Source organism: Corvus moneduloides, chromosome Z, assembly GCF_009650955.1.
Source record: "Corvus moneduloides isolate bCorMon1 chromosome Z, bCorMon1.pri, whole genome shotgun sequence".
Classification (NCBI taxonomy): Eukaryota; Metazoa; Chordata; class Aves; order Passeriformes; family Corvidae; genus Corvus; species Corvus moneduloides.
In genome coordinates, this window is record NC_045511.1 from 39,451,922 (window position 1) to 39,468,889 (window position 16,968).

The window sequence follows — 16,968 nt, forward strand, 5'->3', positions numbered from 1 at the left end:
GGTTCAGATTTAAGTGAGGATTCTCTTATGTTGGTTTTTTTTTTTTTGATTGGTTGGTTTGTTGTCTTCCCCCCAACCCCCCCATGATTTGTGGTGCATGAACCTGGCCTTTTTAATGCAGCTACTCTATAAAATGGAATGGTAAAGGCGAGGAGCCCGAGACATGATGCATAAGGCTGTGGCTCCCTTGGCAGAGAATAGCGAATTCTGTACACAGTCAGAAATGCCATCCCTCTTTTGTCAGTGGGAAGGCAGCTGGCTTGGTAGACAAGGTACCTAAATTAGAGAAGTCTGCAGTCGAGGCTAAGGTTTTGGGCAACATGCGAGTGAACTAAAACAGGTGCTGAGTTTCTCTGTGTGCTTCCCACTTGAGTATGTATACAAAAGGGCTTGGGGCCGGTCTTTCGTTTGGTTCTTTTCTGGTTTGATTGGGGAGAAAAGCTCAACAACTCAACGCGCACATTCTTGTTCGTCTTTTTTTTTTTTTTTTTTATTCTTGTTTTCAATGATGGAAATCTTCTGGAAAACTTCGTTGCCAAGAAGCTGAGTCTGCCCAGTGCTCCAGCCTGGCAGGATTTGAGGGGGCGATTCTCAGTTGGAATGCGCTGGCCCAGGCGCTCCCGCGGTCTCCGCTGGCCCTCGGGCGCTGCGCGGGCCACGCCTCCCCTCGCGCCTGCGCGCATCGGCGGCACCGCGGGGCAGGGCGGGGACGGGGCGGGGCGGGCGGCGGGGGTGCACCCCGCGGGAAGCGCGGCAGAGGGGCTGGCCTCGGCAGCAGGCGTGTTTCCTGCCGAGCATGGAGGTGTTCCCGTCCCCCCTGGAGTCCGCCAAGTTCATAGCCGAACACAGCAAAGATGTCTCCGTGGACGAAGAGGGGGCGCGGCGGGTGGCGGAGAGCCTGTTCGACAAAGCCTCGGCGGCGGAGTTCGGGCTGGCGGGGTGGAAAAGCCTCCACGAGCTGAACCCCCGGGCCGCCGACAAGGAGGCTGTGGACTGGGTGTTCCTGGTAGACACCCTCAACTTCTCCTTCTGGTCCGAGCAGGAGGAGCGGAAGTATCTTGTGAAGTACAAGGATAAAACCTACAGCGGCTACTGGTCGCTCTGCGCGGCCGTCAACAGGGCCCTGGACGACGGTCAGTGAGCGTCGGGGAGCGGGGCCGGGCCGGGGCTGCGGGCGAGGGGCGTCGGAAGCCGAGCGTCGCGTATTAAATGAAGGCGGCGTCTCGGAAGCGGGACATGCTCTTGGGAGCTGCTGCTCGCTGTGCAGGCGTCCCGTAGAGCTTGAGAAACGGAACTGGTAGTGCTGTAAAAATACCCTTGTACTGAAACTACCTGTCTCTTAACTGGGTTATCTCTTCCATTCGAAAGACTTTAAGGATTGCCAGTAGTCAGCTGTGCATGACTTGGGTTATTTCACATGTATTCTTAAGATAAATTGTGTATTTCCATGGCAAATGAAAAAATGAGGCATAAAGCGAGAATCCTCTGGTTTAATCTGATACCAGAGCGTCTAAAGTAAGTCTGAAAACCCATATGCTCCTCAAACCAATATTTTAAACCAGTATTTTAAAGTTTTGTATTTAAACCCAATACTTTAGCACTCACTCTTGCTGTTCTCAGGAAAAAAAAAAAAAACAAAAAAAAACCCTGTTAGTAGTTATAGATGAAAGTTTAATTAATTTTCCGCATAGTTGTTTGTAAATTAAGGGGGCATTAGCATTAAGACACTTTTTTGTGAAAGCACAATTGCATGAATAGGATCCAAGCGAAACAGGCCTGTTCGGACTACACTAGTTATATACTGACTATATACAGTGTGCTATGTAAGCATCACACTTAAAATATGAAGACAAAGTAGCTGGGAAAAATTACATACAAAAAGTAAGAACGGTTCCATGGTTGTCTGTTGGAAATTTATTGTCTGTAGAAGCATTGTGGGCAGTCACAAATTTAGTTTGAGCAGCTCTGTGAGTGCTGTTATCGCTGAAAACAAAGGTAGGTTTAAGAGTTGATGGACTTTTTAGATCTTTCTATAGAGTGCTTTCCTTTAGCAGACGATTGCATTAGGTCTATAGATGTTATATGATAGCCTAAATATCTTATTTTCACCTTCCTGAAGGAATACCTATCACCAGTGCATCCTATTTTGCCACCATGACGCTTGACCAAGTTAGGCATGTATTTCGCTCTGACACAGAAGTGCCTTTGCCTTTGATTGAAGAAAGACATCGGGTGCTGAATGAAAGTGGAATAGTTCTGTTAGAGAAGTTTGGAGGATCCTTCCTCACCTGTGTTAAAATGAGTGAGAAGAGTGCTCAGAAACTTCTACGTCTTGTACTGGAAAATTTTCCTTCTTACAGAGATGAAGCTGTATTTGAGGTAAGCTAGTTCTAAAGCTCTGAAAAGAAATCATACATTTAGTAACAGTAAAAGACTCTTGATAGTCCGCAACTAGCCAGGACAAGAGTCACTTTCTTTTTCCACCAGAGGAGTACCTTTTTTTTCATATGCTGTCTCTGTCTTCATCACTTTACTGTAATTCATTTCAATATACTCTGAATTCCAAATTGGATCACACCTCCTTTGTACTCCTTACAAATGCATAGTATTTGAGATAATTCCTGCCTGAAAAATGAGAGTCCTTTTTCCTTTGTTTTTTTTTCCCTTCCCTGGAATTGCTGACAACCCTCCTCCTCCCATGTTCTTTTTTCATTACCTTGAGGCTCTCCGCAGCTAGTGGAGGAAATGAAACTGGTAGAATTAAGGCACAGCTACTGGGACTCCCTCCTCTAACGGTTGTTGATTCAACAGGCATTACACAAATGACTACAGATTAGAAGTAACTCACACTTGTACAAATGTTGACAGTATACTGAAGCTTTTATTGGAAGAAACTTATGGGAATTAAACAGTGACCATCTGGTATTTTTTGTCTCCCAGTTTTCACCTATACAGGCATGATCTTCATTTAGCATCTGTGACTTACGTAGCAGCTCGTGATCTCAGTTGCATGTGCGGTAGTACTCAGCTGTTACATCATTAAATCCAAAAGACTTTGTGTGAGTGACAGTACAGCCTATACTACTAGTCTGTGCAGTCTTTTCAAGGTAACTTCTTGGAATACCAGTCACTGAAGCTTTGAACCTATTGCATTTATTGCCCTTCAGCAGGAGGCGTCATTTTATTTTCCTTTGTCTCCTGCTGTGAAGCAAGATATCTTTACGTGAAAAATCAGAGGTTCTTTTGAATTAATCGTTGAAGCTACTGGTTTCGTTTATTTGGTGTTTTTGTACATATAAAGTATGTTTTGACAATTTTTATGATCAAAAAGGAAATATTTTCTAAGTTAAGTGATATTTTCTTATCTTTATAGTGACTGACTCATTGACGTTATGTCTTTCATGAGATGATGCTAAGTGCTTTATAAAGCAAGCCTCCCTAAAAGCAGCAGCAGACTACAGAATGAAAAGGTGTTCCAAAAATGATCCCAGACCGTAAGCACTGACTTAGTAATAAAGCCTGTTGCATGAATATGGAAGCTTTTTTTCTGCTTTTACTAAGCAAGATGTGTATTTTCAAAGTGGTGACATGGATCACATTATTTTTGTGGCAGGTTGAGCTTTCACAAGTAAGACTTTTAAAGGGTTAGGAGGGAACTGGAAGGATGGTGAAATATCCAACAGCAAACCAGTGCTTTTCAGTAACTCTCCAGAGGAGAAATATATATGATTGTAAGATGAGTCCTATATTAGAATCATACTATCACAGACTGCTACAGCTGACCTTCTAGGGGAACTTCTAAAATTAGCACAATTGTTTGACCGTATGTTTTTCTGAATACATCTACAAAATACTTTTAGTAATTACACATGTAATCACAGAAATTGCCAGTGTTCATTTTCTGAAAAAGAAAATGCAAACCAAAACCAAAATCTCCAAAACATCCTTGGTGGATAATTCATATTTAGATGTTGTGCTGCATTTGATGTTTTTTGTGTTCTGACAGAGACTCCATGCAGTCCTTTTTGATCTTAAAGTCACTGACATTGCATGTATTTATCTTTTATTTACCATCCATCACCTGGGACTGAGGTTGTAAAATTCTCATGATCCTCCTACTCTTTGGTTGTTGGTTTGGTTTTTTTTATGGCTGTGCTATCACATTTTACTCTTTGCCAACACAATCCTCCTCCTTTCTTTTAATGTCAGTAGGTCATAATTAGATATATCCCTTAATATTAGCACATTGCGATGCCTTAGGTTTTAACTTTCATATCTTTCAAATCCTGTACTGCTTAGTGTGTAACTCTGAAGTTTCTTGTGGCCTGTTAGCTGCTGTTCTCTCATGCCAGGTAGACATAACAAAGCCTCTCCAGGCCTGCTCTCCAAGGACACTCAGACTGGCCTGAAATAAGTAAACCAGAAGCCTCTAAAGGGGGGGCGAGCTGAGGGGAAATTACATCATTAAACTGAAGCTTTAATTGGAGAATTAACCCTGATATGCAAATGAACCAAACCTATAAAAGTGTGAAGCACTCGTGACCTGTCATCCACACTGGGGTCCATTTTGGCAGTAGCCTCTGGCTCCCCAGGGGGTACCTTTGAAGGCCCTTCAAATAAATACCTACATTTATTCCCTTATTCTTGTCTAGTCTCTGTTTTTAGGTGGCCTCTTCAGGCATCATTATACTGCAGAGAAGATGCAAATGTCCCTCTATATGGTACTGTTTCCTGGAAAGGCAGGGTGTTGCAGAAAAAAAAGATAAAAGAAATATAGTTGTATTGCCATCTTGAAAAAAGTTCAATTTTTTGACAAATTGTACTATCTTTACTGTCTTTCACAGACAGAATCACAGACTGGGTAAGGGTTTAAAGGACCACAGTGGGTCTAACCTCCCTGCTCAAGCAGGGTCATCCTAGAGCACATGGCACAGGATTGTGTCCAGACAGTTCTTCAGTATATTTCATAAGAGAGACTCCACAACCTCTCTGGACAATCTGTGCCAGTGCAGTCACTTGCACAGTAAGGAAGTTCTTAAGTTCTTTCTCTTTGAGATGTAGTATCATCCACCTAGTGCTTTCCTTGCTTTCTGGTAAATCGTGGGGAAATTTACTAAAAATTCTTCATAGTCTTTTTCATATTGAGATTTTTGTATAAACTTAATAACCTCTGTGCAACATAAAAGTTAACAATTGAAGCAATGAAACTATAAATTCTTCTGCTCAGTGATGAGTCCCAGAAAATATTTTTCTTCCAGATTAAACTGCAGCATGAAATGCAAAGTTCCATTCTAATTCTGCCTTCCTCTGCTCTTGTGAAATTGTGTGATGCTAGAGACAATCAGTTCTGTACTGCTGGAAAAATCTTAATGCTATGAAAGATCAACACCCTTGCTTTGGGGCAGTAGGAGCTCTGATAAAATTTGGTCTGTTCATTACTTGTTACCACTTCTTGTGTGATGTTTCACGTGGTGTTTTGTTATTTAACATACAAAATCATGTATGTTCTCTAGAAGTAAGTTTGTGCATGTATGTCAAGTATAGAATGAGTTACAGGGAAGGCAGGAGTTTTGAGGATGTTTGCAGAAGTTGTTCTTTGAAATGTAGTTGACCTTCTCAGTGTTTTTGGAGAATAGCATTTAAGGACAGAAAATGTAATTTTGTATCAGGAATAGTTACAGCATCTTGGCAGTAAACACGGAGGAGCATTCATTAAAGTTTTCATTAGAATTCTGTTTCTTTAACAGTACAGAAAAACTGATTAACAAAACGTTTTAATTGTCTAATACAATACATTCCTATTATGCTTCTCTTGTCAAATTAAAAGGTTGGATGTTCTGTAGAGTTTCTGAAAATGGATGTTGCTGGACTTTCAACTCCAGTGTTTGCCAAGTGGCAGTAAACCACTATGAATGTGTTCTGAGATGCAAGCATATTCTAAACAATTTTTATTCACTGCAGTAACTTTTATTATGTTATTCTTTTATTTCAGTTTATTTATGAGCATTCCACATAATCCTTGTTTGTGTTTGATACTGTTTAGATTTTAAGATGTTTAAGAGTGTTGCAGTTTCATTCTGTTCTAGTTAACTAATGCTTGCTTAACAATATGATGTACTTAACGTGTTATTTGCTATATTTATTGATCAGGCACTTAAATAATCCATAAACTTCTTTCTTCAGAAAAAAAAGGTATCTTTCTACAAACGGGCACAAATACTTGTGGCTGACACATGGAGTGTATTAGAAGGCAAAGGAGATGGCTCTTTTGATGATATTTCTAGTCTGACAATATTTGCTGACTACAGAATTCCTCAAGTTCTTGTTCACTTAAAAGCAATGAAGTATTCTGAAGAATTAATGAAGAAACTACGTGAAGGTTGGTTCTGTCCTTGCTAATATCAAGTAATCTTACCGCCTGACGTTGTAGACTAAGGCTAGTTCTAAAATATAATGTGTTGTCCATGTAAGGGTTATGTGCCCATATTTTTCCTCCATGGAACAAGGATTTCTTACATAGTGATGACGTAACAGGAAGGAACTTTTTCTCTAACCATGATCTTGGGTGAGGTCTTAAGATTACTTTTTTATAAAGACCTAACTGTTTTGTGGATTAAACATTGATAAGGGAGGGATTAAAGAGACTCAAATTGAAAATAATTGATTTCTGAGTTTCTGAAAAGCTGCTCTTGCAAAACCACTTTTCAGCATGAGAACAGTTATGATTTTTGAGGTTTACATAAAAGAAACAATGATTTTGTCATTAATTCAAATATGATGTAAAAACATGTAAATGCCTCTTTATTTGTACTGAACTGCTAGTTAATAAGCAAAGCAATATTATAAGCATCCATTTAAAAAAATATTGCTTTAAATGAAGTTAATTGCGTGTGACTAGAATCTCATTTTTAAGCATGGTTTCATCTTCCCAGTACTTACTAACCATGAATTTTAGTGACTAAAAATCAGCTAATCTCTTTTGCACTGTAAAATTACTGTATTTAGATGTAGAACTGCTATTATGCAACTTCAGAAATACCCAGGAAGATAAACAGATGATCGCAGTTATCCATGAATCTTAATAGAATGACCATATATATTTATGTTTTTATGCATATCTCTATATTAAATAGACCACGTAGACATTTTATCCTTCCATGAATCCTAATGAGAACATTCCCATTTAAATAATTCCACTGGTTCTCTTTACATTTAGTTCTTTTGGGGGGTTGTTTGTTTTTAATTTTAAAATCTTAGACTTCAGTTATACTGGCAGAAAATATACTATGAAGTATAATAATTATATACTAAAAAGTATACTATAATAAAAGACTATATTTTTTGTCTCCACAAGCAAAGAAATGATCATATGATGTGCAGTACACCCTGTTCCTAAAGCAGTTCCTTAGAATACTGGATGTTGTTTGAATTGAATGGGAGGGAGGCTTCTAAGTGTGTATGGTAAAATTAAAGTAACCATTAGAAAATATATAGCAACATTGTTAACAGTTGTAGCACAAATCATGAGAACTGGAATCCTAAAACAGAATGAACGTGAAGGAGGAAAAATGAGCAAGTTTAGGCAGTCCTTGGCCGTTCTGTCTGTTGCATGTAAATGGATTGCTGTCTCTTGTGCCTGCAGGAACACTTTTCCAGTCTGGAGACAAAGAAGAGGTAGAGATCCGTGGCTGTTCTATTTGGTGTTGTGCACTGATTTGTAAGCACCTTCAGGAGCTTTATCAGAAGAAGGGTCAGGACATGCATGAAAGGATCAATGCGGTTTTACTCGATTATTATCTTTGGGACTATGCCCGGGATCACAGGGAAGAGATGAAAGATATCCCGTTCCACCGAGTACGGTGTATATATTACTAAGTCCAGTCTGATAGCTGTTGTATTGTTGCCTTATCTTTTGAAATGCAGTTTTGCTTTTCATATGGTGGTTTGTCATGCACCAATTTGGAACTGTTAAATCAAATGTTTGTTTTCTGGTGATGTATTAACAATGCGCCTTTTTTTTTCCCCATTGTTTTGTTACCTTTTCTTTTAATCTTTTGCTTGCCCTGACTGGAATTAACAGTGCAAACTTTGTGGGCAGGTTTTGTTGCTCCTGCTTCAAGCTTTGTGTTGGTGTACATGGCTGCCTGTGCGCAGCAAGGTGTGTGTGCAGACCCTGTGGTGTACCTTGCTCCCCAGCCCCTCCCTGTGTCTGCCCATCCCCTCTCACACCTGCACGGAGGTGGCAGGTGCTTGGCACATGCTTTACTGCTCAGAGATGAAAGTGGAACCCGTCCATTTGTCCAATAAACAGTGCGGTGACAGATGTGCCATGGGGTGTATCTGTGTCATTACTGCTAGGGGTGAGATGGGGGGGCTCAGTCCACTCGGGGAGGGAGGCAGGAAGCAAGGGGAGGAATCACAGAATGATGTAGGTTGGAAAAGATTTCTGAGATCAAGTCCAATCTGAACACCACTTTGTGCATTAGACCGTGGCACTGAGGGAGTGCCACATCTTTCCTTAAGTCTTTCCTTAAACACCTCCAGGGACTGTGACTCTACCACCTTCCTAGGCAGCCTGTTCCAATATTTAATCACCCTTTCTGTGAAGAAATTTTTCCTGATGTCTAACCTGAACCTTCCCTATCACAGCTTGAGGTTATTTCCATTTGTACTGGCACCTGCTGCCTCTGAGAAGAGGCCGAACGCCATCTTGCTGCACTCTCCTTTCAGGCAGTTGTAGAGAGCAGTAAGGTCCCCCTGAACCTCCTCCAGGCTAAACACCCCCAGCTCGCTCAGCTGCTGCTAACAGGACTTGTGCTCCAGATCCTTCCCCAGCTCCGTTGCCCTTCTCTGGACACGCTCCAGCTCCTTACTGGCCTTCCTGAGCGGAGGGGCCCAGGCCTGGGCACGGCGGGAAGCAGGGCCGGGGGCCCGCCAGTCGCGCCCCGCCCCGCGCGTCCCGCCGCTGGGGGCGCTGTGTGCGCGGGCCCGCGGCCGGGCATGGCGGCCGTTGCCTAGCGAGGGGCCGCGAGCAGCGAGCGGGGGCGGTCGGCGCTGCTCCGGCCACCGCTCCTCCGGCCCTCGCTGCTCCGGCCACCGCTCCTCCGGCCCTCGCTGCTCCGGCCACCGCTCCTCCGGCCCTCGCTCCGGCCCTCGCTCCGGCCGCCTCTGCTCCGGCCGCCTCTGCTCCGGCCCCCGCTCCGGCCACCGCTGCTCCGGCCCTCGCTCCGGCACGGGCCCCGCGGCGCGGCCCGCGGCACGCTGCGGCAGCAGGGCACGGCGGGCTCCCCGGCCCGAGCCGCTCCCGACACCCACGGGTGATACCGATCCCGCCTGCTCCTCAGGTTTGGAGACGTTGCAAACACGGAAAATGTGCTGGGCCGCCCTCACAATATCCGTGCAAGCGAAAAGGTTGCCAGCATGTTTGCCTCTGCCTTATGGCAGCCGCGGGTACTGACACCCAAGTATCTCTCTAGCTTTGGCATATTGGGAATATTTCATATTCCCACGTTCTTTTATAAAATAGATTCTTAGGAAACAGGGATTCCCTCCCACACCTGAGACGTGGTTTATTAATTAATTTGTTTGTTTGTTTGTTTTTGTTTATTTATATAACTTTAAAAAGAGAGTAGGAAATGTTGGCACTTAAGAGCAGCACTTACTAGGGGGTAAAAAAATAATGCACCCAGGTAACTAAACTCAGTTACCAGCCAAAATGTGTTTCTATTCTGTAGTTAGTATGTTTATGTATCTGATTGCCATGTCTCTTATGATACAAGTCTTGACTCATTCTCATGCTTTGCTTCCTTGTTCTTATGCTCAGTCAATAAAATGGGGCTTTTCTTTTTTCAAACTTCAGATGGTTTCTCACCTGTGGTCCTCAAACTAAAAGGAATAAAATGAAATGCATAAGCTCTTCTCTTCGCTGCAAGACAACGCTGTTAGTTTTCAACAAACTTGAATTTTGGGGATTTAGTTGATTTACTGCCAGTTCAGTAATACAGCTTTCTTGAAAGTAATGTGTTTGAGAGCAGGAAGTTCAGCAAACTTTACCTTGCATGACAAAGATTCTCAGAATTAGCAACAACAGAAAAGATGCATGTGGGATGCCATGCAGGTTTTTGAATTCTAGTGAAAAACAGCTATAAAGAAAGGCAATTCCTTAATATTTACAAGTGTGCTACTGTGCAATGCTTATGCTGTAAGAATGAATATGCACCAAGCAGTATAAGGAACCATGTATTCTAAAATTATAATTACTAAAAGATAGCTCATATGTGCTTAAAGTTTCAGATCAAAATCAGAAGAATGCTTTACATGTAGTAACTAAATACATTTAAAATCACACTTCTTTGTGCTTGTTGAGTTAGAAGTGTTTGGTGCTTCATAAGTGGAAGAGGGTATTGAAACAGGTATGCACATACAGCTTTTGGAGAAAAAGGTTTTGTTTGACTGATTTGTGTTGCCTATGCGATACGAATGCAGGATCAGGAAAATGAGAGGATCCATTGTAAGCCTTTGCTTTATCAACAGTGTTTATTAACAAGCTCCTACGATATTGTTGCTTTGTATGACTGTGTTATATTCAAATAGGAAATCGGGCAACTTTCAGACTTAAGTCTGCTAGCTTGGAAATTAATAAATGCAAAATTAATTTATTAATTGATTAAGCAGTTATTAATAGAGCTGCATTTATATCAGGTACTTTTCAAGATTGTACTAGTGCTTATATGTTCCTTAGGAAATCTCAACTTTCCGCTTCAGGAGATGCATTCTTTTATATTATATAACATGGAAAACTTCTTTTCTTAGTTGCAGACAACTGTGAATGAGGTGAACAGAGCAGTGGTAAAAGATTTCTTCTTGACTGTGTGAATACTGAGTGGGAAGCAGAGGGGTGGAGTCTGGCATGGAGGAGATCCCAGTTAAGGTTGCAGTCCGAGTCAGACCTCTGCTTTCCAAAGAAATACTTCATAACCACCAAGTGTGTGTCAGATTAGTCCCAAATGCCAAACAGGTCATCATTGGAAAGGACCATGTCTTCACTTTTGATTTTGTATTTGGCAAAAACTCAACCCAAGAAGAAGTTTATGCTGTTTGCATTAAGCCTCTTCTAGTGTCTCTGACTGAAGGATACAATGCTACAGTGTTTGCATATGGACAGACTGGTTCTGGGAAGACTTACACCATTGGCGGTGACCACATTGGTAGGTTATATAATGGTTTTTGGTTTGGGGGGTTTTTTAATTGGTAAAGAGTGTACTTATGCAAGTTAAATATTTATTACATAGCAGATGATGCTGCAGAATTTTAAGGACCAAGGAAAAAACCTGTAGTAAAAAAATAAAGCTTCCAAAATTTGTGTGATAATTAAAGTTCTAAAAACTTCTCCATAAATTAGATTATACCAAAAATATCTAAGAAGAAAACCAATTTATTAAGTGTTCTTTCACATTCCACATTTTAACACGCAACTTAAATTAGAACTTTTTTCTGAAATGCAGTGTCTTTGAAGATTTTTGCTATGTTTATCTTACCTTGAAAATGTCTGCATTAGACACTAGATTGCTTGCTCACTCTGTGTTGGTTTGTTTGTTTGGGGTTTTTTGAGAGAAATTTCTGTGTCATCAAAGAAATCTATGATTTAATTCTTTCAAGTGGATATAAATAGAGTATTATAAAGATCTTGGTAGAGTCTTCCTTTTATTTAGAATCACAGGATCACAGAATTGTTTATGTTGGAAAAGAATCCTAAGATCATAAAGTCCAACTTGAGTTAACTCAGCATTTTCAGGTCCACAACAAAGCCTGTTAATTGGTTGACCACCAGTGAAGAAATTTTTCCTAATATCCAATCTAAGCCTCTCCAGGTGCAACCTAAGGTCATTTCCTCTTGTCCTGTCACTTTTTAGCTGGGAGAGGAGACCAACCCCCCCACCTGGCTGCACCCTCCTGTCAGGCAGTTGTAGCGAGCAGTAAGGTCTCTCCTGAGCCTCCTTTTCTCCAGGCTAAACAACCTCAGCTCCCTCAGCCTTCTCACAGGACGTGTGCTCCAGACCCTACCTCATTTCTGTTGCCCTTCTCTGGACATGCCCCAGCCCCTCAATGTCCTTCTTACAGTGACAGGCCCAGAACTGAACACAGCATTTGAGGTGTGGCCTCACCAGTGCTGAGTACAGGGGAACAATCCCTGCCCTGGTCCTGCTGGCCACACTATTGCTGATGCAGGCCAGGATGCCACTGACCTTCTTGGCCACCTGGGCACATGCTGGCTCATGTTCAGCTGCTGTCAATCAGCACCCCCAGGTCCTTTCTAGCTGAGCAGCTTTCCAGCTACTCTGCCGCCACCCAGCCTGTAGTGCTTAAGGGGACTGTTGTGACTCTAGGGCAGGACCTCGCACTTAGCTTTGTTGACCCTCATACCATTGGCCTCTTCTCCTTATTGTTGTAGCTTCACTTCTATTTCCTTCACTAGTAGTTGTTTAATGTTCCTGTAAGTAGCATTGCTAGCTAAATTGTTTGGTAGTGGATGTCATACTCTAAGGCTGATCATAGCTCTGCAATTACAACTTTTTAGTTTAATAAATATATTTACTAAATTAATAGTTAGATGTAAACAACCCTTTAGTTTTTTGGTAAAAAAGATTCCTGGTATCGTCTCATAGGCAAACAGCTTTCATAGTCTTGGATAAAGAGCACAGATTATTAATGGGAGCATTGTCCTGCCCTGAATATTTTTTTTAAAAGTAGAGTTTGGCACTAGTGTTCCATGTCTACTTTGAAAAAATAGGAAATTACTGTTAATGTTGGTCATAAATCTTGTCTCACCAAGTTACTGATGATTTTGCTTTATGTAAGTAGAATTTCTATTTTCTCAAATCCTTGAGATGTCATTGCTAACCATAATGAGTAGGGATAAAGAAGAAATCTGTACTCTGAGGAGTACAGTTTTAAAGCAGACTCCATATTTTTCATAACTTTCACGACTATAACATTATGTAATTTAGAACTTAAATTTGAATCCTGGTACTGGATGCAAACAAAAATTCTAACACACACACACACAAAAAATTCCTTGTGAACAATGAGCTCTTCAAATTCCTTAGTGTGTTGCGTACCAAATATCACAGACTTCTCTGAATTTTCAGTCTTTGTAATTTATGTGACAGAATGACTGCAAGTCTCTGTGACATTTGTGCTTGTATTTTAGCATCAGTGTCAGTGGATGAAAGGGGCATAATCCCACGGGCTATTCAGGAATTATTTCAGCATATTTCTGAACACCATAATATTAATTTCCATGTGAAGGTATCCTATATAGAGGTTTACAAGGAAGAACTTCGAGATTTGTTGGATTTGGAGACCTCTGTAAAAGAACTACATATCCGAGAAGATGAGAAAGGAAATACAGGTAGGATTTCGGCGCTAAACTTTGGTGGTTTGGGTTTCAGTTTGTGTCCAAATTAGTCTTGTTTTCTCTTGAAAGTGCTTACTCATTACCAATGAATAAAAGGGAAAAAAAGTTGAAGTTTCAGAATATAAACCCAGTTGAGCTGTTTGGAAGCAGTTTGGGGTTTAGATGCCTGTGCGCAATATAGATGTTCTATTATATGGATGGAAATGGCAACAAATGGTAAATACACAATTATTGTTTCTGCAAATACTGTCTAGAAACAAAATAGTATGTGATTATTCTCTTGAATACATATTTTAAGATTAAACCATTGCTTCTCCCTTCAAAATTACAATTGTTAAGTCAATAATATTGTAAATACCTGCTCTCCTTTTACAATGAAATGAGTGGAAAAGACGACTTCGTTGAGAGGAGGGGGAGTAGATACTTTTGGAGGCTTCTAGATTAACACTTGCCCTATAGGTTTCCTGTTCACTTCATGAAAATGCTAGAAGAATCCACATCAAAGATATTTTATTCTGAAAGTATATAATCTGTTTTAGGTTTGGCTTTTTTTTTTTCTTTATATTCTAGTTGTTGTGTTTACTCTAGTTTTATTATACTGTTGTGTTGAGCTGTCATGGGTTTTTTGTCTGTAGCTGGAGAAGGCACTAGTTTAGCACAAGTCTTACAGACAATATCATTGTTTCAAAAGGATCCCACAATATATTTTAAATTATTTATTTTCTTTCATACAGTTAGAGTCAGATTCAGTAAATTGTGCTAGGATGTTTTCCATCTTTCGTTAAAAGAAAAAGATGATAAAAAATATGATTAGTTGAAGTAGTTGGTAGAAGTACACGTACACTTTATTAGTTTACTAACAGATACCTGCCCCAAAGGCCCAGCTATCTGCACTATTCAGAATAGAAATTCTGCTCTTAGTACAGACTTGGAATCATTTTTACTAAAGCTTCATGGTTTTTAGTCTTTTTTTTTAACTGGCAAAATATCCTTAGAGCTTTTCACATATTGTATCTTCTATTTCTATAGCTATATGCTATGACCTCATAATAATTCAGGCTTGTATGTTTCTCTAATGCATGTTTATAGTTATTGCTGTAAACTTTTGCTGAAGAGTTTAGAATTAATTAAATTATTCTTACTTTCACTTGGTTTGGTGTTTGAAGTGATTGTCGGTGCTAAGGAATTCCAAGTAGAATGTGCAGATGAAGTGATAAGCCTGCTGGAAAGTGGCAATGCAGCTCGTCACAGAGGCACAACACAGATGAATGAGCACTCTAGTCGATCTCATGCCATTTTTACCATCAGTATTTGTCAGAAGCAGTCTACAGAGTATCAGAATAATACTGATGCTGCACAGGATTCTATCGCTTCAAAGTTTCATTTTGTGGATTTGGCAGGATCAGAGAGGGTAGCAAAGACTGGAAATACTGGTGAACGCTTCAAAGAATCAGTTCAGATCAATAGTGGTCTTTTGGCCTTGGGAAATGTCATCAGTGCCCTTGGAGACCCAAAAAGAAAAAGTGTACATATTCCATACAGGGATGCTAAAATCACTCGTATTCTGAAAGACTCCCTTGGAGGAAATGCCAAGACTGTTATGATAACATGTATAAGTCCATCCTCACTGGACTTTGATGAATCTTTAAATTCCCTCAAATATGCCAACAGAGCAAAAAACATTAGAAATAAACCAGTAGTTAATTACAACCCAGAAAAAGACCGCATTGATGAAATGGAACTTGAAATCAGATTGCTTCGGGAAGCTTTGCAGAACCAGCAGGTCAGTAATCAGCATTTACATGACTTAAATGAAGAAAAGGCCCGTATTGGTTCACTTGAGGAGCAGCTCACCCGCCTTCAGGTTCAATATTTCAGTTACAGAAATTGTGTAGATGAAGCTTTCCCCTTTCTGGTTGATTTGAACAATGATGTTAGCTTAAGAAGAAGTCAGCGGGACAGGTTGCAGAGCTGGATCACTATGGTACAGAATGTAAGGAAGGAAGCTCTCACCATCCAGGAAGCGGATGCAGGGACTGAGACCAACCCAGACCCACATCACATCACAATTCTTCAGCTGAAGAGGGAACTGAAGAAATGTCAGGTATTTAATTATAAGCTGTTTATTTAAATGACTAAGTGAAAAAGCAATCTGCCAAAATCTAAACTCCATTTTGAAAGATGAATAAAACTGTCACCTGTACTTAATTTGACAAGTAATTTACAATTTTGTATAATTTTGTTTGGCTAATCTCTGGGACATGGGTTTATTTTAATGGATGTTTGAATACACAATCAGTGACAACAGAGATAAGTGAAGTAATGTCATATTTCCTCTAGTCAGTTTCAAGATGACTCTTGAGGCTGAGCTGTTTTATCTGTTAGGTTTTTGGTTTTAGCTATGCTAGTGTGCTGGCTCTGGATGGGATGGAGTTAGTTTCTGTATAGGATCTCTGAGGGTGCTGTGTTTTAGATTTGTGACCAATACAATGATAATAACACAGTAATGCTTTTGCTCTTGCTGAACCGTGTTTTGTACAGTGAAAGGCCTTCTCTTTTACTGCCTCTGCCTTGCAGTAAATAGATTGGAGGGTGCATGAATAGTAGGAGACACAAACACTCAACAAAGCAGATGACCTGAACTAATCAAAGATTTCATACCATATAACTTGATGCTCATCAATAAAAAGGGACCGGAGGAGGTTTAGGGAGATTAGTTGTATTTTGCCCAGAACGGGTTGAGCATTAGTCAGCCTTGGGAGGTGGTGGGCGATAGCCTTTCCTTCATCTGTTTTGTTTTGTTTTCTTTCTCTCTTCCACTTTATCATCGCTTACTAATCAGTTTCTATCTTGACCCACAAATTTTCTTGCTTTCACTTTCCCTTTGCTCTTCCTCTGTTCTCCTAGGAGGTGGGGGTAGGGGGAAGTGAAAGGACAGCTCTGTGTGCTTAGCAACCTACTGGGGTAACCCACCACAGTCTATTTGGAACCCAACCTGCGGCTCAAGGCCTTCAAGATAATAACAGATTTGATTAATGTGTGCTAGACTAAACTTGTAGCTATTAATGCCTGTTTAGTTAAGTTGATGAATGACTGTTGCAGGTCATGAAGCTGCATATTTGCTTTGGCTACTGATTTGTGTGTGTCCTTGAATATTCAGCTGTCTAATTCCTTTCTAGCTGTACAATAACCTCCAAGAACCATTAATGACCGTTTTCAGATAGTCATTAAAATGCATTTTTGCTGTTTTTTTTGCTGTTTATCACTTTATTTTCCTTTGCTTGGGAGAGCTATGACTAAACCACTGTCTATCAGCCTAATCTGGTACTCGGGTCTTACATTGTGGATGTCCCCATACTCCAAGAATCACCTCATGGATAAAACCAGCAACTGTACTTTTCCCCTCTTCTTCTCTGAGACATTTTGTGCAGAGAGGGGAAAAAGTGGTGCCTATCCTGTCCTCTCCTCCAGGACAGTTTTTTTGTAGCCTTGATGTAGTGGCTTCAGAGTTCCTCCAGTATCCTTATGTAATCAGACTGTTCATACTGATG

General features: G+C 40.7%; 2 protein-coding genes across 11 annotated transcripts in view; both read left to right on the forward strand.

Moving 5' to 3' along the window:
- Nucleotides 1-696: 696 nt before the first annotated feature.
- Nucleotides 697-8,328, forward strand: CZH9orf64 (chromosome Z C9orf64 homolog). The gene is made up of 4 exons (XM_032096835.1): nt 697-1,133; nt 2,120-2,379; nt 6,184-6,379; nt 7,643-8,328. The coding sequence occupies exons 1-4, from the start codon at nt 797-799 to the stop codon at nt 7,873-7,875; spliced, it is 1,026 nt and encodes a 341-aa protein (XP_031952726.1). The 5' UTR covers nt 697-796; the 3' UTR covers nt 7,876-8,328.
- Nucleotides 8,329-9,254: 926 nt separating this feature from the next.
- Nucleotides 9,255-16,968, forward strand: part of KIF27 (kinesin family member 27) — a 29,721-nt gene continuing 22,007 nt past the window's right edge. For 5 of the 10 annotated variants that reach the window (XM_032095805.1, XM_032095799.1, XM_032095807.1 and 2 more), the window contains exons 1-3: nt 9,304-11,207; nt 13,211-13,411; nt 14,584-15,521. In XM_032095805.1, coding sequence (XP_031951696.1) covers nt 10,910-11,207; nt 13,211-13,411; nt 14,584-15,521 — 1,437 coding nt within the window. In that variant the 5' untranslated portion in view covers nt 9,304-10,909. Of the gene's footprint in view, nt 11,208-13,210; nt 13,412-14,583; nt 15,522-16,968 lie in introns of all 10 variants that reach the window. The other 5 variants (XM_032095803.1, XM_032095801.1, XM_032095800.1 and 2 more) reach the window with 5 other exon arrangements.